This window comes from Sphaeramia orbicularis, chromosome 11 (assembly GCF_902148855.1).
Source record: "Sphaeramia orbicularis chromosome 11, fSphaOr1.1, whole genome shotgun sequence".
Lineage (NCBI taxonomy): Eukaryota > Metazoa > Chordata > Actinopteri > Kurtiformes > Apogonidae > Sphaeramia > Sphaeramia orbicularis.
In genome coordinates this window covers 31,351,525-31,378,569 of record NC_043967.1, presented here as the reverse complement: position 1 = coordinate 31,378,569, position 27,045 = coordinate 31,351,525, and the positions used below count along the sequence as shown (strand labels likewise).

Below are 27,045 nucleotides of genomic sequence, written 5' to 3'. Positions count from 1 at the left end.
GCATCTGCAGTTAATTATCCCATCTTCAACAGTGTGATAATAACCTGACCCATTATATTTCTATCATATTTAATAGCAACATACATGAATTCATTTTGGACACTATAGAGAAGAATTTTTTTTTTTTTTTTATGCTTTTTATGAACTGGAGAGCTGACTGCTGACATGTACATCTGCTGCCGGTTCTCCTCTCTCTGGGATTTCTTCACACCACATGCATTTTTACTCGCCTCAGTCTGTGAAAGCTCTTTTTTTTTCCCTCTCATTGTCTTAAAATGCTTCCCTAGGGGGCGTTTTAGCTCTGCTGGCTGTCTTGAGATGGTTTAGTTAAGGTTCTATGACATCTTCTGCAACCCGCATTCCCCTATACGTACAGTACTTCATGCCTTTTGAACTCACTGGACACAATAGTATGTGGCATGTTTTATGTTCTTAATAACCCCGGTTTATCTGACAGACATTTCCTTCTCTTATCTCCTGCAGTTGTGCTATTATTATGCAGTTATTTTCTAAATGCAGCCTTTTTCTGATTTAATTTCAGCTGCAAGGGTTGACTATTAATAGCAAAACTGCCCCCAAAAAGCCTCTGGCTATTAAAGAGCACAGACAAAAATAGCTTATTCTGTCACACTTTGTAATTTTCTACAAGCTTCAGTCCTAATGACAGTCAGAGCATTCTTGGATACCTATCCGCAAACAGTAATTGGCTGTAACGATTCATTTTTTACCGCAGCTTATCATATTGAGCGAGACACATAAGGATGGATCGCTGCAGCCGCTGCAAACAAAGGGTTACTGGGAGTCAGCCGCAGTCTAAAAATAGACTGTTGCTCTTGCCTGCCTCTGCACAGGCCTCTATGGATCTCCACCCTTAAGCTCCAGCACGTGAGCTAAAAATAACCCTCTTTGTGAAAACATACACACACACACACACATATATATACTCGATACACTTTTCACTTCTCCAGCTTCTCCCCAGTGAAATGACAAAATCAGCAACTGTTCAAGAAAGATGTAAAAAGGCTCTGATAAAATGTAAGTGGCAAATAATGCGATGCTCACAAATAAACGTTGTCCATATCCTGCTCAGTTGCACAGAGAAAAAAAAAAAAAAAACGGCATCGTGTTAAAATAGTCATAGAAACTAGTTGAATACCTTTTCTGCTCTTAAAATAGCTCCCCGCAGAAGCGACTGACTGGAAATGTGATAGTGAAATTTATATAAAAGTGTCAAAATGATCTCTGTATTTTACTATGCTATACAAAAAGTTTAATTTAGCAGAATCAAAAGCCTTGCGTCAGCCGTGCACCGAGCTGTTTGAACCGGGTGTTATTTGGTGTCCACAGCTGAGCTTTCAGACGTTGCAGTTGAAATGATTCAAGGCTTGTGCGGTGGTCAGATGAAAGTGTCCCCATATGCTTTAATGTGATTATCATGTACTTTTGGTCTGAGGCAACACAGCATTTAATTAGGAAGGGGTCATTTCACTGTGACCGGCTCTGCCATTAAAAGAGGCTTCGCTGCCACAGCTTATTGCAGGATGGTTGTAATTAGCAATATAGTGTCAGGAGTCACACACTGTGGGCAAGAAGATGGGTAGTGGTATGGGACTGGTTTACTTTTAGATGTTTTTGGTAGAAGATAAATTGCACAAATGTTAGACCTTGGTCACCTCTACTACATTAAAGATACAAGTCAGTGTTGGGCCTTTTCCACCGAATGAGCACCGAGCTCTAGTTCTGTATAGACCTGTTGGAACCTTAATACCACATGGATCATAATATGGTCATATATTACCTTGTCTGTCTCCACTTTTTCAGTCTGGGTAATCCTTCCACTTGTTCAAATAAAATCAGCCTCGGCCAACTCTTTGACACTTTTATATATAGCAGGGGTGTCAAATTCATTTTAGTCCAGGGGCCACATTCACCCCAATTTGATCTCAAGTGGGCCGGACCAGTAAAATAATAACAGTGAAAAAAGTAAAATTATATCATGATCAGGTTTGCATCTACAAAGTTTCCTTAAAAATCTGAATAACGTGAACAACTTGAATTGTCTTAAGAAAAACAAGTGGAATTTTAACGATATTATGCCTCTGTTTATCAGTTTATCATTTACACATGTGCATTACAATTGCACAAAACATTTAGTAATAGGTAGAATATTGGTAAAATTGCATTTACTTTTCTTAAGACATTTCCGTTTGTTCATATTTGTTCAGGTTATTCACATTTTTTGTAAAAGTATAGTTTGGTAATGTAAACATTTTCATGTAATTTTACTTTTTTTACACCAAAAAAACAAAGACAAAATTTGGGGTTGTCATTATTTATAGGTTATTGTGATAATATTTTACTGGTTCTGACCCACTTGAAATCTAATTGGACTGCATGTGTCTGTATGTGGAACCTGAATTAAAATGATTTTGACACCATTGATTGTTAATATCTTCAGTGTCATTTTTGCATTTCACAAATTCATCCTGCGGGCCGGATTGGACCCCTTGGCGGGCCGGATTTGGACCCCGGGCCGCATGTTTGACACCTGTGATATAGAGTTTACTCTGTCTATCACCTTTCCACCAAACACTGGTTTTATCAGCAGAAAACCGTCCATTATTTTTGTCTGTTAGTTTCTCTCACTCCCCCATTGTTGTCTTCTCCATCCTCTCATTCCATCCTGTAGAATATAACACTCTCACTACCGCTTGCACTTGAGGTCAAGGGAAAAGCTACAATTTTGAAGCTGTTTATTTTGGTCAAAATGCTCTGAAGGTTAAAGCTGCGTATGACTTTCATTACCAATTTTTTATCAAATCTGTAAGACCTGAGTCATAGCCTAAGAATCACTGGGATTACGCTCCTGAATCTCTTCCCTCATGGTGAAGAATTTTCAAGTGTACTCCACCATAAATAGTCCATGTGATTACAAACAGAGCCGGTATGTCAGTCGGGCATTTTCAGAAATTTTACGTGACGTGCGTTGTGGGAAGCAGAGCTACACGCTGGTGCATTATGGCTGCAGCAGCAACAAACATGGAAACAGCTTCATTGCCTCTTACTACTGCGGCTACATGGAATCAAATTAATGACTCGAGACTAAGTCATGTAACTCGAGTCCACATCTGTCTATAATGACGGAGTCTATTTTTAGTCATTGTACACCTGTAATTTAGAACAGGAATGATTTTACACTGTCTTTAGAGTAATTTTAATTTCTAATTCAGTCAAGTTACTTCAAGCTATTCCTCTCCTCAGCTAATGATCCTGGTTATCCTTAAAATGTAATTATTTGATTTGATTTGATTTTCGTTTAGTTTATTTGTCGCAAACTTTGAATAAAAAAAAAAAACACAAAAGATAAAAGAAAACAAGAAAAGCAAGAAAACTATTACATATGCACCCATCAATGGTCATTAATCACAGAAAAAGTAACAAAATACAATAAATATAGCATAAATGCCCATATGTATCAACTCATAATACACACATAATTATTTTATTTTAAGCTAACAACATTTTTTTTTCTATGTATTTTGGGTTTTATTTAGCCAAAACAGCAGCTGAATGAATCGGTTAATAATGTGTGAGTCTGTGCTCCTTTTACCTAATTCAAGGACAAAAATAGTAATAGTAGTAATAATAATGTGTCCATGCAATTACAGGAGACACTGGTTTTCTCCAAAACTAATGAGTAAAAAAAAAAGGAAAGAAAAATCAGGACTTTTTTAGTCCCTTGTCATTCAAAGAGCACACACATAAAATATGATTTATTTCATCTTTCTGGATTATGCTTTAGTATGTAAGATGTTCTGAGCCTCAACATTTTGGACTGAATAATAATTTAATCCTTAAAGACCCATAACTATTTTTCTGGCAACTTCCAAATGATTTTCCTCTACATTTAACCTCTGCTAAGGGATTTCTCATCATTCATTAGAATATTATCACTGTAATTTGCATTTTTCAGTGAAAATCAGGTATTTTTTTCTTTATTAATTTACTCACAATGTGGATTTTTAGAACAAATTCAAAGGTTTATTATATCAAAACAGTGAAAACTGTAGAAGAGGCAGCTTTTTTCAGAAAAATATGACATTATCTGAATGTTAAAACAAGTTGCATTCACCATCATTTGTCAGACTACATAGGTTTTATTTGGATTTGAGGGCTGAATTGAGAGCTGGGGGGAGCATGGGAAGGGAATGGAAACCTTGATTGTTATAACTAAAATAATGGAGCACTTCTATACTGGCAGTTCTTTGCTTTGTGTATGCTCACCTGCAATGTATGCTGCAAACAAAATGGACATAATTAATAGAAAACCCAATAAAAATTGCTAAAACAAAAACTACTGCAGTGTTTCTGTGTTCACTACAGAGCTGCTGAACCTCTAAATCAGGGATGTGATGAAAATGTTCACATCTACCAACTATCCTTTAAAACAGGGGTGTCAAACATGCGGCCCAGGGGCCAAATGCGGCCCGCCAAAGGGTCCAATCTGGCCCGCAGGATGAATCAGGAAAAATTAAACTTAAGATATTAACAATCAAGGATGTCGTAGTCGTTTTTGTTCAGGTTCCACATACAGACCGATTTGATCTCAACTAAAATAATAGCATAATAACCTATAAATAATGTCTCCAAATTTTCTTAGTTTAATGTGAAAAACATAATATTACATTACATCTATAAATAAGTAAGGACAACTCCAAACTTTTCTCTTTGTTTTAGTGTAAAATTTACATTAAATGATGAAAATATTAACATTCACAAACTATCCTTTTACAATAAAATACGAAAAACCTGAAATTTTGAAAGTGAAATTTTAATTATTAATTATTCTTCCTGTTATTAAATATTTTGTGCCTTTGTAGATCCAATCTGTAATATGCATGTATAAATGGTAAGTTGAGGTGTAATATTGTTAAAATTGCACTTATTTTTCTCATGAAATTTCAGTTTTTTTTCAGGTTGTTCACATCATTTTTGTTTGGATAGTTTGCAAATGTACATATTTTTATAATTTAATTTTGATTGCACTAAAACAAAAAGGAAAATTTGGAGTCGTCATTATTTACAGGTTATTATGCTATTGTTTTACTGGTCTGGCCCACTTGAGATCAGTTTGGGCTTAATGTGGCCCCTGAACTAAAATGAGTTTGACACCCCTGCTTTAAAACAATGTGAATACGATGAGCACACTGAAATTTCTGAAGAAAACTAAGTGCAATTTGAACAATATTACGTCTCAGTTTATCAGTTACACATTTAAATTACAACTTCTAAATCACAGTGGATCAACAAATACACAAAACATTTAATAACAGACAGAATATTGGTAAACTTGCGCTTCAGACTGTTCAAAATGTCCATTTTTGTTCAGGTTATTTGCATTTTTGTGACATGATAGTTTGTTTTAGTGTAAATACAGTAAAATGACATGAACATTTTTACATTTACTAAGAGAAAAATGTGGAGTTGTGAGTATTTATAGGTTATTATGATAGTATTTTACTGATCCAACCCACTTGAGATTAAATTAGTCTGTATGTGGAACCTGAACTAAAATGATTAATATCTTTAGTGTAATTTCTACATTTCACAAATTCATTCCACGAACCAGACTGGACCCTTTGGCGGGCCAGATTTGGCCCCTGGGCTGCATGTTTGAGACCTCTTCTCATATCTGATGCTGCTGAAAAGCTGAGAAACTGGATTTTACCTGAATTATTTCACTGTATTGATAGGTTTAGTGGATCAAAACGTATTGAACATTTTATATCAGTAGAGGCTTTTAGGTCTTTGAGGGTTAACTTCAGAGTGTCTGTAGCACAACTCTGCATATTCTCCCTCTTACCGTCAAGCTCATTGTAAGTCATCAACAATGCAAATGAATGCAGGCTAGAAAATACCGGAAGAGAACCAATAAACTGTTTCTGCACCTGATAAATATGGCACTTGGCTGGCACAAAGCCCTGCTGACAGATGCTGAGTGAAAAGTAGACCCGTCAATATCCGTGCATGAACATGAATACCATTATTTCTGCAGATCCAGGCTTCATCTGCGTATTTGCAGGATGTTTCTGAAATCTGAATGAAAGATTAGCTTTTAACAGAGAGAAATTTGGGTGAAAACACACCATCCATCTATCCATTCATTTCACCTTTCTTTGGTGGACACATAGAGGTTTTTATCAGCAGGGGGTTTGGAGGGAGGCAGGGAGCTAAAATGAACTGGGAATTAGACCTAGAGGTGTTCAATGGTGGCCCCAGCCCAGCACACAGGTTGTTATTAAAAGCCTTGTAATAGCCTAGATTAGTCTCTAGATATGCCCTAATCCTTGAAAGACCAAGCGATCAAATCAATGAGAAAGAAGACGGTGGGAGTGCTGCTAGTAGAGCTGGGTCCGTTAATGCTCTCCTGCCTTAGAAAAACACTCTGTTAGGAGTGCTTTAGGGTTAGCACGATTCCATTGTCACTGCAATTATGACTGCTTTTACCCTTTTACCACCGTCTTCTGTCCAGTAATTGACATTTTAGACCATGGACCTAGGTCTTGATTCTCAACACTAGAATACCTGTTTTCCACAGAAAGGTAGTAGGTGCTAATCTGGTTTATGCACCTGATTTTAAAGAGCATTTTGAGCAAAAATATGTGAGATTGGAATCTGAAAAATGGAAAACAAGGTAATAACTTTCAATGAATGAGCCACATACATTAGATAGACTGACAGGTAATTCAGAGATTAAAAAAAAAAAAAAAACTTTGAACAAAAGCGTCAAAGGATGGCTAAAGCAAAATCAGAGATGCGAGCATTTTTTAAAAATTCTGATTTTACTGTAATTTTATGTAATTTTGATGTAAATATTTATCATATGCTGCATTCCTATTTATATATATATTTTTAACATTTGTGATTGTGGCATGTCATTTTACGCAACCTTAAATGTTCTTTCTTTCTTTCTTTCTTTCTTTCTTTCTTTCTTTCTTTCTTTCTTTCTTTCTTTCTTTCTTTCTTTCTCTACTAAAAGCCTGACTAGGGACTGGAGATAGAAACTAGCAATAGCTGTAATCTCTTTATGTGAATCATCAGTTACTACAGCTTGTTTGTAACAGGTAGAAGTTATACTATGTAATTTGCATTGTCCCTATCAAATAAACTTTATAGATAATGAAATATATGCAATTTCTCCAATTTTGGTTCAGGTGGTGAATCATAAATACACAACACAATATAAGCAATAGCAATATCAACCATTTATCACACATCATACATCATACAGTGAGAGCAACTTGAGGATTTTTTTTTTTACTTGTCTTTGAAGTGAAATCATGCCTGTAAAATTTTACAGTGCTTCATCATGCATTGTTGTCACTAGCTGTGTGTTATTATATCTACACAAATCGACAGGCTGTTTGCTATTTGCAGACATTAAGGGTTATTGCATTTAAGAATACAGTATATAAACTTTTTTTTTTTTTTTCTATTGGTGTTGTTTGGCCTTTGGGATTTGGTTCTAATTTGGAGTTTCACTTCCCAAATGTACTGGCTTATATTCTAAATAAATTGCATGAACTTTATCACAGAAAAAGCTGTGTTAGCAGAATTAACTCTTCTGATACTTTTATCTGCTTTATCCATATACTTTAACCCAGTGCTTTGAGGAGAAAACTCTCATTGTATGGATCTAAACTCTAAAACTGTGAAAGAAAATACACTGAATATCGTACTGGCTTTAAACAGGGTTATTCTTTGCTGCTCTTCTGTTTCTTTTATATGTGAAACTACAGTTGATCTATCAGAGGATTATAAACCAGTAGCTAATACAACCTATTTTCTTTGCATAATTTGGTTATAAGTGACAAAATTCTTCATATTTTACATCAGGTGAGCAGCTTAGTGAGTCCTACTGTTGTTTTTCCATTTAAAACATTTTGTTTTTATTCCTTTTCCTGTTTTTTCCCCTTTAATTTGATATGGCCGCCTGCTTCTCTGAAAGGCTCTGTAATTACCTGTCCAAATACCAAATATCAGAACCAGTCCCAGGTTTTGCTTGACAGTGCCTTTCCAGTTAGGGACCAGTTGCATTGTTGTAACACCATATTTTTAGCCATGGTGTGTAATGTGTGCTTTTGAAGATGACTGAATGAAAAGCAGTGCCAATTTGAAGATGAGACTTCAGTCAGTGACATAAGCCCACTGCCACTAATCTTCAAAGCAGGATATATTTGAGTATGGCAGCACAAGCAGGAGCTCTTCTTTTGTCCTTGTTTTGAAGTCTTAATTATTATTTAATTTGTGTTCTGCTTTGTTGCAAAGGCTGTGAAATGATAATTGCATTGCCTTTCCTCCTCCACCTCACTTTGATGCGTGTGTGTCTGTGGACTCATCAAGAGATGTTTTTTTTTTGTATTGTAATTTCATTTATTATTTAGAATGGTGCGTGGACGACAGGTGAGGCAGCAGATCACCTGTAATAGCATCTACGAGACATTAAGGAACAGGTTCATAGGACAAAGAGAAATGCCTGTTAAACAGTGTAACCCGAAAATCATCCATCATTAAAAGCGACCATGTGACTTCTTTGGTTAATACGTTCTTTATAGAATCTGCACGAGGTGAATGATTATACAGTCATGGAAAAAATTATTAGACCATCAAAAGTTATCAAAAATAAAGGTTATGCAATCAACTACTAACTCCTGTGTGTATCATGTGACTGAAACAGACAGAAAAGAAAACATGGAATGCCTAAAAGCACTGTTTTTGTCAGTGATATTGATGTAAGAACTGAGGTGATTTTGGTTATTATCAAGAAAACATGGAAAATGGATTGATGTCAGCTCTTAAATTAAACTCTTATGAACTATTTTTGTTATCATTATATTTGTCCAAACAAATATACCTGTAGTTGTACCAGGCATTAAAATGAACAAGAAACTGAAGAAAACAAGGGTGGTTTAATAATTTTTTCTGCGACTGTAGCTGCAGAGACAAAACACAGTTCATTAAGTCCAACAGAGTACTGCCTACTTTTACACCAGAAGACAACTCCCTAGACAGATGTCTCAGACTGCATTAAAATCCACAGATGAACCTACAGAAAACGGAAAACAGGTGCAATTTTTTAAGTGATTTCAGTGCAGATTTTGGACCAATTTCAAGAGGACCAAGAACACATCTATTAAAATCCCTTTAAAGCACAGGTGTCAAACATGTGGCCCAGGGGCCAAATCTGGCCTGCCAAAGGTTCCATTCTGGCCCGCAGGATGAAAGTGAAAAAATTAACCTGAACAGTCAAAGTTGTCAAAATCATTTTGGTTCAGGTTCCACATACAGACCAATATGATCTCAAGTAAAAATAACAACACAATAACCCATAAATAACGACAACGACAAATTTTCTTTGTGAAAAATTATGTGGAAAAAATTGAAGTGAAAAAAAAAAACAAAACAGTACACTGTGAAAATATTTACATTTACAAAACTATTCTTTCACAATAAAATGCAAATAAATACATAAATAAAAACAAAGATCAACAACCCAAAATGTGCGATTTTAACAATATTCTGCCTGTTACTAAATGTTTTATGTGTTTATGGATCCACAGTGATCTGTAGTTGTGTTAATAATAAGAGATGTAATATTGTAGAAAATGTTCAAATTTTAGTTCCGAACTCCAAAATTTTAACAATATTCTGCCTGTTACCAAATGTTTATGTAACATTGTGTGTAAATCTACATGTATGAATCATAAGTCGAGGCATAATATTGTTAAAATTGCACTAATTTTTCAAAAGAAATTTCTGTTTTTTCAGGTTATTCACATCTTTTTTGTAAAATGTAAATATTTTCATAATTTAATTGGAGGTTTTTTGTACTAAAACAAAACGCTTGAGGTCAAATTGGGCTAAATACGGCCCCTGAACCAAAATGAGTTTGACACCCCTGCTTTAAAGCAATGGTCAGCTCTCACAGTTTCATTTCCTTCTGTATGTTATTTCTCCTGGAATAAAAGACAGTGGATTTCAAAACATTTGCTAAATCTTGTTCTAACTTTTAGAGCCAATATTTATAATCAGTAGAATAATATGAGAGTGCAGACATATTGATTCTGGCTTTTATACATGTAAGTACACAGATAAGAAGGAACCCAGCCAAACTATCAAACAGAATAACATTACTGGATCCGAGTGCTATCAGTATATTCATTGAGAAGTGAAAATTTGCATTGGTCAGTGTGGTTCCTGTTGAGATATTGATTTAACACTGTCTTAAATTCAGAGACACTATGTTTAAGACAGTGCTCTTAGAAAACAAGTGTACCTCCTGTGGAGATAGAAGTGCAGGTAATTTGCAGTTAGCTGCCCACGTCAAAGTCACATTGTCTCATTTTTCTGTAAGTAGGGGTAGAATGGTCTGCTGAGGACACAGAGGCTCAGACCTTTTCATTTTTGTTCACTTCTCAGTGTGAAGAAGATGACACCTGATGGTGTCTGTCTCGTACCTATATTCTCAAAGTGAAGCCACTGAAAAGATAAGACATTTCTCTTCTCCTATGACTTGCAGAAAGCTGGTTTCTTTATAGATATATTTACAGATTGCATTAGTCTTGAGGGGTGGTGTAGTGGTATTAGCATTTCCACCTCACAGTTAGAAGGTTGGAGGTTTGATTCCTGATCTTTGCACTGCATAGGTTTCCTCCAGTTTATAGAGGTTAATTCTCCAGTCAGTGCCCCTGACCACTGTGCTGATACAAATCTGGAGTTGGTCCCTGACTGTGTTTAATGGCAGCTCACTGCTCTTAATGTGTGCTAATGCTAATGCTAGGTACTTAGTGTGTATTAGGATGGGCAATTATATTATTACCAACAGCCATAATAAACAACATAAAGTGGACAGAAAACAGAGGTGATTTGTAGTTTTACTGTGTCTGTTTTCTGTCTAAAAACAGAGCTAAGCTAACATAGCTATAACGCAAACTATCAGCTGCCAAATTGGGTTTATAGATTGCCAGTGACCCAGAATAGATTTGATTACATTTTGGGAAAAGTAGGTCAAAGTTTAATTTTTTTTCTATGAATTTGTTAAAAAAAAAAAAAAAAGTTTTCCTTATTTACTTGTAATGGGTGAAATTTCCAATGTCTGTAGCAGCAAAACTATTGGTTGAATTCTTACCAGATTGGGTTTATAGATTGCCAGTGACCCAGAATAGATCTGATTACATTTTGGAAAAAGTAGGTCAAAGTTCACTTTTTTAAATGAATTTCTTAAATCTTTTTTTCTCCCATTTACTTATAATGGGCAAAATTTCAAATGTGTATAAAAACAGCAATTTCATTTAAATTTACTTCAAACTTGGCACATATATAGTGACAATTGATATGCTGACATCACTACATGTATAGATATCATGGCATCAGCTGGACTGATACCAAAATAAGCTACAATATATGTGCAAGGGGCGGGGTTTGTTGTGGCTGGCACCACTTGTTGTAAGTGTGTTCTGGTATGGAACTTACCCTGGCTGTTTGAGTTTGCAGTATCCATACTATATATAACCTGTTTAAGCCCAATCATTTCTAAAAAAAATTCCTCAGTCATGATTTTGATGAGTGCAGGAATTTCCTTTTGGCCAGAAACCAATGATATAATCTTGCATATTCATGTTGTTCTCTTGTGTCCTGTTGCAGGATGGCCATCCAGGTGGATAAGTTTGACTTTGAGAGCCTGCCACAGCCGGACCAGGAGACTGTACGCTTTGCTAACCCCAAACAGCTGGAAGAGGAGCGACAGCATGCTCAAGGCTGCCAGATCAACAGCAAGCTGGGCATCTGCTGGAGTATCATATCCTTTTACTGAATACATGTGCAGCAGCGGTTCGCCAGGGAACTCATCAAGAGTTTAGAGGCATGGTTTACAGTCAAAACTGAGTCAAAGCTCAGTAAACTCAGTAAGGCCTTAGTAAACCAATCATTTACAATAGTTTTAAGTGGTCAAATAGTCGTATATGGTGTCGTGTACGTTGCCGAATTGTTGACAGAAGTCAGATGAGTGAAACGGGACATCTGGATGTACATCTGGAAGCTCTCTGGCCAGCAGGGAAGTTGTTTGACTGTACTGACAGATGGGAAAGCGTATGGTAAAGCACTCACTGCTCTGACACTGTGAGATGATGTCTTACTGGGTGTACGTGAGGGTGTCTGACTGCACCTCATACTTACATGGTTTGAGTGTTTCCCATAGGTCCTGTTTCTTTGGCACGCTGTGTGGTCCATCGGAGGTAATCTCTGGCTCTATCCCTGTCAGCAGGCTGCAGTGTGTGCTCTGCTTCACCCACGGGACAAGACCTTGGTGTGTCCATACCTTTAGACACTGATGTCTTACGGTCTTACAGAATACTTTTTTTTTTACCAGTGGGAGGTCAACTGCCGAACTGAAGCTCTGTTTTTGTGGAAAATGGTAGCCTGCGTTATGTGATGTTCCTGCTTCCTGGTTCTTAATCCATGTCTGCAAGGTGCTATCCATGGAAATAAAAGGGGGGATTAAATACTGCCATTTACATTTGCAGTTACCCTTTTGTTTAGTGGTGATGATGGGGCCTCTTTGTGTTTTTATGAGGAAAAGAAAAGGCATTAGAGTGAATTCATAACTTTAAATTAATTAAAAACACATGATTAAAACATTTCTGTAAAAGTGTCGAAGATTCAAAATTGTTTTATCGTTTTAGAAAGAGCTTAAAGAAATAGTCTATCAGGCTTTTAATTCTTTTTTTTATTAGTGTTTTCCATGGTTTACATGTTTATTCACATAACAATTCACTATTCTCATCCATTCATCCATAAATTACAACTGAATCACACAGCAATACACCCATGACTCCACAGACAATACAGACAAGGATGGTTGGTCCCCCCCTCAGCAATACAAAAGATAAAATGTGTACAATACAAAATTAAGAACTAAATTCCCTAGAACAGGAATGCTGGGATGCACATTTGTGATATTAAAAAATAAACAAGTGGTTCCAGGCACAACAAACTGAGTCCCCCGCACGTATTGTAGCTTATTTTGGCATCGATCCAGCTGATGTCATCATGTCTATGTGTGTGGTGTTGTCAGCATATCAATTGCCTCTATATGTGTGCCGAGGTTGAAGTAAATTGAAACAAAATTCATGTTTTTATAGACATTTGAAATTTCGCGCATTTTAAGTAAATGGGAGAAGACAAGATTTTAATACTTCATAAAAAATTTTTAACTGTGACCTGCTTTTACCAAAATGTAATCACATTTATTCTGGATCACTGGTAATCTATAAACCCAATTTGGGATGTATTCAACTAATACTTTTGCTGCTACAAACATGTGAAATTTCACCCATTATAAGATAATGGAAAACAGAAAAGATTTAAACATTTCATTAAAAATTAAAATTTTGACCTATTGTTCCCAAAATTTAATGTCATCTATTCTGGGTCACTGTCAATCTATAAACACAATTTGAGATGAATTCAATCAATAGTTTAGCAGCTAGAGTGTTAACAAACAAACAAACCAAACCAAAAACAAAACCCCTGGCCTCCCTTTTGAGGGGCAGGGTAATAAAAAAAACATCGATATATAAGGGTTAAAAAGGAAAAAAGGGGTGAAATGGACATAAGGCATGGCCTTAGATAAACAATGGTCGAACCGGTTTGACCTACCTAATCCATCTTTCCCATCTTTTCAAAAATAGACCTTGTTGTAGTCTTACTGCAAAAATAATTCTTTCAATCTTAAAAATTACATAAATGATGTCAATCCACTTTAGGCTCTTCTAGTTTTAGCCACTTCCTTATTATGGCTTTTCTACTAGCAGCACTTAAAATCTGAAATAAATATTTGTCATTAGAGGAGACATTTTCTGAAAGTATAATGATACAAACTCAAAAGGAACGTCTGTCTGGAATACTTTTTGCAAAATTTTAAAGACCTCCTGCCAGAAAGGGAAGAATATTGAACAAGACCAGAATATGTGAAAATGATTTGCCTCGAGGCATCCACACTGTCTCTGGCATATAGTTGAACTGGTATAGTGTCTTTTTTTGAGCTGGAGTGATGAAAAATCTAATAAGGTTTTTCCCTCAAAACTCTCTCCATAGTGTTGAATTTGAAGTTGTCCATTGTATCTCACATAAATGTTCCCAATCTTCTTCGTTCAGGATGAGATTTTTTTCCCTCTCCCATTTCTGCTTTACATCCAGTGAGATACCTTTCATTTGTTGTAAACCCCTATAGAGTCCTGAGATGTTTTTTTTTTTTTTTTTTTTTTTTGCCTGGGCCTGAAGCGTATGCGTCCGTAAATACTTTTAATAAGATGTTATCCCAGTGTTCTCGTTTGATCTCTCAATATAGTGACGAACCGGTAGAAATCTATAGAAATCATCGTTATTTAGGGCAAATTGTCTCTTTAGGTTTTGAAAATTATTCATTGACCCTTTACACAAAACTGTACAATGTTCTGTTAATCCATGAGTTTTCCAACCCTTTTGAATTTTTAGGTATGAAATCTAAATCAAATGCACACCATCTTAAAACTTTTATCGCCTCTTTCAAATGATTATTTACCTATTACCCTGTTCCACAGCTTGAGTGGTGAACCAGTCTAGGGGTTTCCAGGATTTATATTCTAAACTCCCCCTCTACCTCTGTTCAGACATTAATAACTTACAAATTTGCCTCTGTATTCGTTCAGCAAGCACAAAAATGCTTCTTTTAAACCTGTCTCCTGGAAATTACATTTGTGTATAGCTGAAATGTAAAATGAAATACATTTTGGAGGAGACAGGATGTCAGCTGCTGTATGTTTTCTATCAAAGTAATAGGTAAATGTTATTAGGTACAGCTCAAAAGGACCATTGCAGTGTGTGGTCGAGAAGAGAAAAAAAACAGGGCTTGGTTTTTCGCCAAAGAGGTTAAAATGACTTACACTATCTAATAAAAATATTTATCTATATTAACATATAACCTTATTTTATTGCATAAGATTTAACACCTTACTGTGCTGCTATCTTGTGTCGGAAATGATTATAATATTCAGTATAATGTATTTGTAGTTGCAGTAAAACACCACGCTCTGGTCTAAACCCCACACATTTCATATGTATAATTCCAGAATATTTCAGGAGTGCGGTTTGTTTGTAAAGGAAACAAAAAAAAGATCAAAAACTAAAATGCTTAAGACTCCTTGTAAAAAAAAAAAAAAAAAAAAAAATCTGCTAAACCCCGAAACAATTGGTCAGGATACATAACAGACCATTTGGCAGCTACCAGCACTCATGCTCAGAAAATCAAAAAGTGCTTGTCAGATTGTTGGTGAGCAAAGTGTATAATTAATGATTAATCCAATCGCCGAGTTGCTAAAGCTGCCATTATATTTTCCCTCTTTATGAAGGCGTAAACACATGTGCATTGTTTCATCCACAAGTAAACTGGCAGCATGTAGGCGGAAATAGAGAAAGAAAATGACATACAAGCGTATTCCCAGAAAGCACTCCCATTACTGAAACAAAAATCTGGCTGAAAACTAGAATTACCGCCCCGTGGCTGCATGCCTCCGCTAAACAGTCAAATTGTAGTTTTCATCCAAGGCTTTTGGGAATCATGTAATATATGTAGTGTAGACTTTGAAGACGTTTAATAAAAGATAATATATGTTAAAAGGTCGAATGAAGGTTTTTAATATATGAACCGATCGGGATAAGGACTAAAATGGTCTTAATGTAGTAATAGGTGGTAGTTGTTACTAAAAGTTAAAAAGGTTATCTTACTTAATTATACCCCTTGGGAAATGTGGTCTCTGCATTTTACCCATCCTAATATACACAGTAACTAGCATTAGCATTATCAATTAGCATCAGCACACACATTAGAAGCTGTGAAAATCCATTAAAGGCGTTCAGGGACCAACTCCTAATCATCATCAGTGCCATGGTCAGGGGCACTGACAAGAGAATAATAAGTACGAATAATAACACTGGGTTACAAAAAAATGTTTTTTGCAAGTTGTCTAGGTTTTTTCAACTGAATTAGGACCATTGTGCACCGCTAAATCCAAAAATGACATCTGTGTTTCTCAATCAGGTCAGGTTTTTTTGCTAATTTGATTTTGAAAAATTTGATCTTCTTATAAAATTGATTACATTTTTATGACTTTATCAGTGGATTTTTTTAATATAATTCTCACCCAAAATAGGTTTTAAGAGAAAAAAAAAATCATTTTCTAACAGGATGTATGTATTATTTATTATGTATTCACCGCGGATGTAGCAGAATACGTCAGGCTTATTTTTGCAAGATCTTCTAGTCGAAGCCATTTCATTCTCCTGTAATATTAAAAAAAAACAATCATAAATTGGCAAAAGTAAAATCTTCAGAACTCATTTATTCAATTCAATTTTCAATTCAGCTTTATTTGTATAGCCCAATATCACAACAAGGTTATCTCAAAGGGCTTTACAGAGTCAGTTGGAGTAAACAACAGTCAAATAAACAGCAAGAAAACGAGTAGTGTCCAGGGCATCCCCCATCCTTAGACCCTCCTTCTCGGCAAGGAAAAACTCAAAACCCAGTGGGAAAAGGGAGAAACCTCGGGGAGAACCACAGTGAAGGAGAGATCCACTCCCATGGACGGACAGGCTATAGATGCACCAGGACTGATGGACGTCCATTTGCAGATGTAGTTCTAGTCTGCAAGGATGCAGTAGGGTGGACACATGGGGGGGTCCATCCCACTGGATGAGACAGGCAGGAGCGAGGAGGCCCATCCACAGTGGTGAGGCCGAGGACGTCCATCCAGACAGGTGGGGGAGGGGGTCAGGACACAGGACAGGGCAGGACACAGATGGGTCAGCGCAGATCCTGTCATCATTGGCTCCCAAGCGGTTACAACTGAAAAAGTAGCCACTCCCCCGGAGGGGAGTGGCGAAAGGGGACACCGGGTGAATAGCACTGCACAAACTAAGTTGGCTAAATATTAAAAATATAAGTGCAGACTAGAATGGTACGTAGAACCAGAAACAGGAGATAGGACTCAGTGCCTGTACTTCCCCCAGCATTCTTGCTCCTAGGGCATCTTAGACTGAACTGTGGGTTCAGTCTGGTTTGAACTAGCCTGACCATAAACTTTTTCAAATAGGAACGTTTTTAGCCTGACCTTAAATGTAGAGACTGTGTCGGCCTCTTTAATGTTAACTGGAAGCTGATTCCATAAAACAGGAGCTTGATAACTAAAGGCTCTAGCTCCTACTGTAAGGCTCTAACTCCTACTGTATTTATTGCAAGGAATATGAAAGAATTTTGTATCATATGATGTGAAAATACCCATAAATGTAAGCAAAAATGTTAAAAAGCCAATATGTAACATAGTTCAGAAAGTTGACCTGATTGAACAAAATTAATGTGATTTTTGGATTCAGCACACCAGAATTATCCTAAATCAGCTCAAAAAACTTAAAAAATAAATTTGTTGTTGACCAGTGTAATATTAGAATAATATTAGACTGAAAGTTATGTAATTGGACAAAAATGGGCCAAAATCATAAAATAATCTAGATCATAATACTGGAAGGTCTCAGAACGTGTGTGTGGGGGGGAAATTGAGATGTTTTTAAGAGACCAATTTGGTATCTACAGTTGAGGAATAGTTCCATTTCCACATTAAGTATCTCAGCAAGTTAATAGGACCAATATTTGGGGAGATATTAGTCACTCTGGAATACAATAGCCGTACAAACACGTTGTTCGGTTGACCAGAAGCACAGTACCACACAGCTTGACAGGAAATGAAGTTAAAAACAGGAACAACACATTTACTAACTTCAGTCCCTAGATATCGGTTTTAATATGACCCCTGGTTCCCCACGAATCAATGCGCTACTGTAATATATATTTGGTAACTATTTAGTAACCTTCTGAGAAAGCACTTAATTGAACACAAAATAAGTGTACACCACTAGTGCATGATGAGACATTACATTATTTGCATTTTCCAAGAAATGACAAAATCTAAAGTACCAAACCAACAACTTTTTAGACTGGTTTTCCTCAACATATGTAGAACACAAACACCAAATTTGATTTTATAGGTACTTTGAAAAGCACATGAAAATTCTTGTAAGTCTTTTTGAAAAAAATGAATAATTGTCATTTACTTATTCAGAACCATATCCCTGATTAGGCTTTTATTGTTAAAATAAAGTTCAAGAGTAGAGTTAACACAATAGAAAAACATAAAAAAATACAAAACATATAAAAACAAAGACAAACTACAGACATCCTCCCATATATTCCAAACATTGTATTTTGTATCACCATAGTACTGTACAAATGATATGTTTCATTTTCTGCCTTGTAACATGGAAATGTGCTAGTTTGCTTTTAATAACCACGAATCACAGTTAACTGAGCCCATTTAAATGTATGGTAGTAAATCATATTACATGGGAATTAACTACTTATCACCAGTTTATTATCAACTCATTATGACCATGTTATAATGAAGTAATTTTATACATTACAGTGAGCTGTAATGTAAAGCTTTGTCCAGTTGAAATAGAAATAAAGTGTGATGTTGTAGTAGAATATATTTTTTTATTCTCAGCTCCGTTCTTTCTATTTGAATATCTCTGACAGATTCATTTTAAGATAACACTACTCCTATCTCTGTGGAGTTATTCCTAATTTGTCACATGGTGTCGTCAAATCCAGTGTTGTTGATTTAATTTGTAGTAGTGGGACACATACACCCTCTCTGTACAGATAGTGACTCAGATGTCTGGAGTCATTGGAACAGCAGAATGTACTTTCTGCTTGAGGGTGGACTCCCCTTTACCAGAGGAGTAGAAGATTTGATTACAGTGCACGTCACACTCAGAAGCGCTCACTTGGCCTTAAGCAAAGTAACAGTCGCTTTAATTTGTAATTTATGAGTTCCTTACAATATTATTCGTGTTTTGTTGATGGTGTTCGGTTAGAGTGAGTCACTCACAGGGAAAAGGCCGTGCAATAATCAGGCGTTGCTGGGGGGGAATGTGTTATGTGTGGCATCTCCTTGAGGAGGTCATTGTTAAGTTCATGTATCATCTCTGAATATACATTGTGGAAGTTCATTCATGTCTGAGCAGCAGCTTTAACCAGCAGAAAAAAAGCCCCCCTGATGGTACTTTGTTATCATGCACCTCCTAGTAAAACTGTCTTAGCCAACACAATGTATGAAATTACAGCTTACTTAAGAAACAGTAGTGGAGCAGAAGATACAGAACTTCACCAGACTATACTGGGACCAGTATAACCTGGGAATATCTGCTGATGTAGAAATTAACCCTTTCATGTCTTTGTGTTGACCAGCACATTTGCTGTGAAGGCTGACTTTTACTCATATTTACCGATATTATTCCTCAGATCTGATGTCAAGGCTCACTGTTAACAGTGTTCTATGTAGTACTGATTTTCCAAAATCACAACAGCAGGGACAAGTCATGTACCAGAACACACAACTACCAAAACCACCACCAACTCAACACTCTGGGCCAGATTTACTAAAGGTTTGCACATGTAAAAACATGCGCAAACTTGACTGCGTATATTACATATATATATATATATATATATATATATATATATATATATTTTATATATATATATATATATGGCTAAGTGTGTTCTGTACATTTGTGACATGCTGACAGTTAATTTAATCAGTGCAATGGTTTGACGAGGAATGTAGTTAAAAAAACACAAACTCTAAAATGAAGGTAAAATTTGAACAGCGCATTTTTCAATTAATTGTAATGACCACAAAATTAAAATTCATTGGTAATCATGACAATCACATCACTATACACAAGTGACATTATTTAACATCTCTATGCCGCATTTCAGGTTTTTTCTCAAAGTAACATAATCCAGGTTTATAATCAAACGTTTGGCTGGACTAAAAAATTGACAGTAGCTGGAATAAATATTGTGTGCATTAAGTTATAGTTGTACAGGGCCTATCTCACACAGCCTCTACATGGATGAACTTCCCCCTCAAAGGTTAATAGACACAGGTTTAGTGATCTGTGTGCTGCTCATTTCAGCCATTATTCCAAATGTGAGCTGTGTAAATGATCAGCGTTGTCCTTATCATCACACATTATCTGGGTAATTGCTCCCTGACAGTTATATTTGTTTTGATGCAGCATTGATGCGTCACTAGCCCTCTCTGTCATCTGTTTAATGCTCTAATTATAGTCAGGATGCAGAAACACACACCTTTGACATCTACATGGGTGCACAAACATTATATGATGCAGTCACTTTGTCACGGTTTTATATTGTCACGATATTTGCAGGTGCAATAGGAAATTCGTTTTATGCACCAATTACAATTAAAATGTCTTACATCACCCTGACGTTATTTGTTAGTTAAATGTCAATAAATTGGTTCCGTTAAGTTATAATTATGACTTAATGAATTGCAGGTTAACCCTTTCATGCATGTGTTACATAAAAAAATTATCCTGTCTATCACTCCAGTGTAATGTAATAAGGCCCTAGGAAGAATAGCTCTTGTAGTGATGACAATGAAAGCTAATGAGGATTTAAATGAATAAACAAACAAGCAAACTCCAGGCAGGAATCATTCTGCATAATGTTATCTGACATATGCTTAAACTACTTTAGGTATTACTGTTATAGCTAAATGTTTAAGCATTTTTTGTTGCTAGCTCAATTTCAGCTCCTACTTACACTATGGTGTCCCCCAGGGTTCAATCCTGGCTCCCATTCTATTCTTCAAATACATGTTCCTTTACAAGACATGTCATTTTTAATGTCAAAACTAGAGAGTCTATAACACATGATGCCAAAACAATGAAATCAAGAATTTGAAGGAGGTGAATGAAAACCATTCCCCCCAAACTAAAAAAAAAAAAAAAAAAAGAAACCTAATCTAAATAGCCAAAAAAAAAACAAACAAACCCAAAACCAGAAATGCCAAAAACTCCCAACTCCAACTGCAGTGAACCACTGGAGTTATCTTCCCCCTCATTTCCCTTAACCAATCAGAAAGAAGTAACTGAAAACAGATTCATAATAAAGACATATAAATGAAAAGATGCATTTTTAGGGTGCTGTGACATGTGCAACAGTCATTTTCTGTAAATATGATCCTCAAGTTCACTTTAGTTTTTGTTTAATCTCTTCTTAAAAAAGTCAGACTGAAAAATCTAGGTTAATTAGTAAAGTATGTCAAGTCATGTCACCACTAAACTATGATAAATAATCGCATGATGATCGTAATTGTTGCTCAGCCTATTATATTTCTGTTATAATTCTGTGTTTTTATTGTTGTTAGTATGTTTGTCCATTGTCTGTTTAATTATAGTAAACCAATTCCAGTCCTGTCGAGGCAAGAGAGTTTTTTATTCCATTATCCATCACCTTTTGTTGGTTTTTCATAATTTACATTACCTGGGTGGCATTTTTTGTAATGTTGGAATAACATGTTCATCCGTTTCCTATGCATACAAATACATACATACAACTACAGTTATAATATACTTGTATATCTAGTGATACTGCCTTCGAGTGTTTGGACAATTCTATTATGATAAAGTCCTGCAGAATAGAGTAAACGAACAATCACTGCTTGGAAGGGTTAAGTTTGACCTTCATAATGCTAGGTGTTCATGCTACTCCTTATGCTAATATATCATTTCTTTACAACTGATTCAGCTGCATTTTTTTTTGCTTAAACTCGCTCTTTTGATGCTTGCGTATTTCAAGGAGGATGTATCCGTTCGATCAGTATATACCATGTAAGACGCTCTCTTTAACGTCTTGCTTACAAGGAGTGATCGTTTGCTCTTCTGCAAGAGATGTGTAAGCATTTCTGTCAATAATACTAAGGAATTAAATGCTGTGTGCTGTGATACAAGCAACAGACTTAAGGGAAAGCAGGAGTGTGTCCTTACAGCCGACTTTTGTCAGTCGACTTGGGTTTAATTTTATATATAATAATCCTCAAAAAGTAAGTTCCATTATGTTTCTGGATTTTCATCACAATATTGTTCCTGCAAAACTGTTCAGTCACAGAAACCAAGTACACATGATGACTACAGGGACAATAAAGGCCCATTAACGGTGTCACTGGTGCAGAGCTAATTATCCATTATTGCTTCTTAGAGAGGGACTTGTCAGTGCTAAAAGTCTCACAGTTTGTGTTAGGGTAAAAATGTCAAATGAGTTTTATCATTTCCCAGAGGTTAGGCATGTACTTTGTAAAATTCTCTAAAGATAGTTGATGTGCTGCTCTTTAGTTTCATAACTGCACCAGAAAGAGCAAATGAATAAATATGAACTGATTACTTCCCATGGAAAAAAGACAGCATTAAAGCAGGTGTTTGTAAAGGCTAAAATATGCTAATTTAATGTTAACTCAAATGTGATCAGTGGGTGTATTAGTATTGCAAAGCTTGAGAAACTGTCAAATTTGAGAGTCTAAATAAATCTAGTAAAAGAAGCTGTTTAGCCATTTCTGTTGCTAGCCCAAATTCATCCTCTGAAAACTTACACTGTGGTGTCCCCCAGGGTTCAGTCCTGGCTCCCATTCTATTCTTCAAATATATCTTCCTTCTCTGTGTGATTTTTAATTATGTCAAAACTAGACTAGGCTCTGAGAGACCATAACACATGATGCCAAAACAGCAAAATCAAGAATTTCAAGGAGCTGAGAGAGGGAGAAGCATGAAATCCATTCCAGCAGTGGGGCAGTGGATTACAGCTTCCCCCTAAATAAACAAACAAACAAACAAACAAACAAAATAGAAGCTATATAAATAACCAAAAAAGTAAACAAAACCCCAAACCAGAACTGTCAAAGACTCCCAACTCTCAAGCAATGAACTGATTACTTTCCATGGAAAAAAGACAGCATCAAAGCAGGTGTTTGTTAAGGCTAAAATATGCTAATTTAATGTTGACTCAAAGGTGATCAGTGGGTGTACTAGTATTTCAAAGCTTGAGAAATGGTCAAATTTAAGTGTCTAAATAAATTTACTAAAAGGAGCTGTTTAGCCATTTCTGTTGCTAGCCCAAATTCATCCTCTGCAAATTTACACTGTGGTGTCCCCCAGGGTTCAGTCCTGGCTTCCTTTCTATTCTTCAAATATATCTTCCTTCTCTGTGTGATTTTTAATAACGTCAAAACTAGACTGGGCTCTGAGAGACCATAACACATGGGAGAAGCATGAAATCCATTCCAGCAGTGGGGCAGTGGATTACAGCTTCCCCCTAAATTAAAAAAAATGTTATGTAAATAACCCCAAACCAGAACTGCCAAAGACTCCCAAATCCCAAGTAATGAACTGATTACTTTCCATGGAAAAAGCAGGTGTTTGTAAAGGCAAGAATGTGCTAATTTAATGTTTAGTCAAAGACGATCAGTGGGCGTAGTAGTATTTCAAAGCTTGAGAAATGGTCAAATTTAAGTGTCTAAATAAATCTAGTAAAAGGAGCGGAAGTGTCAGTCAATATAAGCACTTAAAGGATTCATCGTAGTTTAGAACTTGTAATTCAATGCTAAAAGATCCTTAAATCTAGCCCAAATTCCTCTTCTGCAAACTTACATTGTAGTGTCCCCCAGGGTTCAGTCCTGGCTCCAATTCTGTACTTTCTCTGTGTTATTTTTAATTATGTCAAAACTAGACTGGGCTCTGAGAGACCATAACACATGATGCCAAAACAAAATCAAGAATTTGAAGGAGCTGAGTGAGGGAGAGGCATGAAAGCCATTCCAGCAGTGGGGCAGTGGATTACAGCTTCCCCCTAAACTAAAAAAACAAAGAAGAAAGAAGCTCTCTAAATAACCAAAAAAACAAACAAAACCCCAAAGTAGAACTGCCAAAGATTCCCAACTCCCAAGTAACGAACTGATTACTTTCCATGGAAAAAGACAGCATCAAAGCAGGTGTTTGTAAAGACTAAAATAAGCTAATTTAATGTTTACTCAAAGGGGATCAGTGGGTGTACTAGTATTTCAGAGCTTGAAAAATGGTCATATTTAAGTGTCTACAGGGTGGGGAAGCAAAAATTACAATATTTTGAGGCAGGGATTGAAAGACAGTGTATGACCAGTTAGTTTATTGAAAGTCATGAGAATTTATTTGCCACAAGAAAATTGACATAATAGAAAATGTTTTTATTCTATGTGTCCTCCTTCTTTCTCAATAACTGCCTTCACACGCTTCCTGAAACTTGCGCAAGTGTTCCTCAAATATTCGGGTGACAACTTCTCCCATTCTTCTTTAATAGTATCTTCCAGACTTTCTCGTAATAGTTTTGCTCATAGTCATTCTCTTCTTTCCATTATAAACAGTCTTTATGGACACTCCAACTATTTTTGAAATCTCCTTTGGTGTGACGAGTGCATTCAGCAAATCACACACTCTTTGACGTTTGCTTTCCTGATTACTCATATGGGCAAAAGTTTCTGAAAAGGTATGGATAATAGTGTTAGGTATGATTATGACATCAATATATGTTTGGTTTCAAAACAATTGACGTAGTGCCTGCTGAGAAAAAACAACTAAATGTTCATTGTAAATTTTACTTCCCCACCCTGTACATAAATCTAGTAAAAGCAGCTGAAGTGTCTGTCTATATAAGCCCTTAAAGGACTCATCGTACTTTAAAACTTGTTGTAATTCAGTGCTAAAAGATGCTTAAATGACTGCTGAAGTAGTGAAAGGTGAAAGGAGAAATTTCAGATTAAATATCAGAACATAGAAGACACAAAGTGCTTTAAAAATTGCGTAAGAATACCAGTAAAAGATGTTCAATTAACAGTTAATTTTAAGTAGAGTTGCAGGATCTTCCGTTTTATTATCACACTATGGTCCGTCGTTGTTGCAGATAAAACGCTAATGGCTTCTTGACTTTTTCTGTAATGTTGCCAAACTCTGAATCAGATGTTGACGGTGTGTTTCAGCTATGTGCGTAATGCAGACTGTTTCATATTGATTAAGTTTCCCCAGGCTGTTGTCCTTAACTTGACCCACCCGTCTCTCCGTCGTCAAGGAGAAGCCAGTGTGGAGGGAGTCCTCAACCAGCTGGTCCTGGAGCACCTGCAGCTGGCTCCGCTGCAGTGGGGTGAGTCACTCTGAGGCAGCCTGAGTGTGTCTGCATGTGTTGCATTGTAATCTGTAATCACACAAGTATACACCGGTACAGATTTGTGAAGTCTGTGGGAAGGTTTTACGAGGGTCACTTTACTCTGGACACGAAATAAAAACTGATATTTTGAGAATAGTCATTTTAGTATGTGAAAAAAGTCATATTATTACTAATCTAAATATTATGACGATAAAGTTGTGATATATTGAGAAAAAGTAGTCTGAATATTATACACATATTCAAAGTATTTCAAGCAAAATCAAAGCAATTATCAGCAGAAGTCACAGAAGCAGAAGCTTTGTCACTTGGCTTTCTCATGTAATTCTGACTTTTTCCCTGAAATATTAATTGTTTCTCAAAAGTGCTAAACTTTATTATTTTCTGATTATTTTAACCTTTTTTTTCTCTTAACCCTTGAAGACCAGTAGGTATTTTTGTGGCGACTGATTTTTCTCTCTGCATCAAAAATTTACTAATGATTTATCACCATTTATTATAATATTATCCTCTGCTTTTTGCATTTTTCAGTGAGAATCATATATTTTCCTATATTTTATTTACTGATTATGTAGATGTATGTATATCAAACCAGAGAAACTGAAGAAAAAGTGATTTTGCAGCAAAATATATCAATAAGTGACCATAAAACAAGTGTCTACAACCACTGTTAGTACCACTTTTTAACCACCAATTTTTAATCTATTTTTTATTATTTATTTTAAGAAAGCTTTTATCTTTTGTATTTTTGCACCAAGGATTGCGTCTGATTTTGTTGTTGTGCAATGACAGAGATTCTATTCTATTCTATTCTATTCTATTCTATTCTATTCTATTCTATTCTATTCTATTCACTGTCATTTGTTAAACTACATGTTTTTTTTGTTAATGTTAATTCAATTCAACTTTATTTATAAAGCACATTTCATTCGCAAGGCATAGTCAGTGTACTTTACAACAGTTATATAATATAGCTATTGTAAAAAACAATCAACAAAAAGAGAGTGCAAGTGCAAGTAAACTATCATATGTGCACACACTGAATCTCGTACATGCGCACATACCCACACAACCACAAATGCACACACACACACACAACTCAACAGAAAGCTGTTGAAAAAGATATGTTTTTAACCTGTTTTTAAAAATGGCTACTGATGTGGCATGTCTAACTGTATCAGGCAGGGTGTTCCATTTTTGCAGGGCATAAACATATAATGTTACAGAGGATGACGGTGTTTCCATGTTCATTACTGATCCTCTGAACGCCCAAATGGTTCATATCTGATGCTGCAGAAAAGCTCAAAGCTGCATTTTACCGGAGTTATTTATATGTATTGATAGGAGTAGTTGTTCAGAAGGTACTAAACATTTTCGATCAGTAGATGCTTTTAGCTGCCAGCGGGTGTTTTAGTCTTTTGAAGATTAAACTTACTAAAATACTAAAACACATATTTCTTCAGCGCGGTGCAGTGAATTCAGTAGATTTCATTCAATATGTCATCTTCTCATTTAAAGTAGGCGTCCTGTTACTATGAACACATTTTTCTGCCAGTCACAGCTGTACAGGTGGATACACAGTCACCTCTTTACCTGTCAGTTAGTGTATAAACCTCCACAACTGGTCTCAAGCCATGTTTTTTATTTGCATTTATAATGGGCTACAGGCTATTTTGGAGAAGTGTAGACAGCAGCTTGGGAAGCGAGTGAATCACAAGGGACACGCAGAATTTGTAGGAGCGCTCTTCGGTCTCACCATCTGTGATCATCCTCTGAAATCACTTTTGATTTACTGCGGGTGTTTGCTTTTCTGAGATTTCCAGCCTCTCTTTGGGCAC

The 27,045-nt window shown here is 36.0% G+C and overlaps 1 protein-coding gene across 5 annotated transcripts in view; it reads left to right on the top strand.

Annotated features, from left to right (window-relative positions):
• The window catches only part of trappc9 (trafficking protein particle complex subunit 9), a 374,675-nt gene that overhangs the window by 224,914 nt on the left and 122,716 nt on the right, over nt 1-27,045 (top strand). For all 5 annotated transcript variants that reach the window (XR_003936606.1, XM_030147332.1, XM_030147331.1 and 2 more), the window contains 2 exons: nt 11,704-11,857; nt 25,096-25,186. Coding sequence is in view for 4 of the 5 variants with exons in the window: in XM_030147332.1 (XP_030003192.1) it covers nt 11,704-11,857; nt 25,096-25,186 (245 nt within the window). In the remaining variant the exon portion in view is untranslated. The remainder of the gene's footprint in view (nt 1-11,703; nt 11,858-25,095; nt 25,187-27,045) is intronic.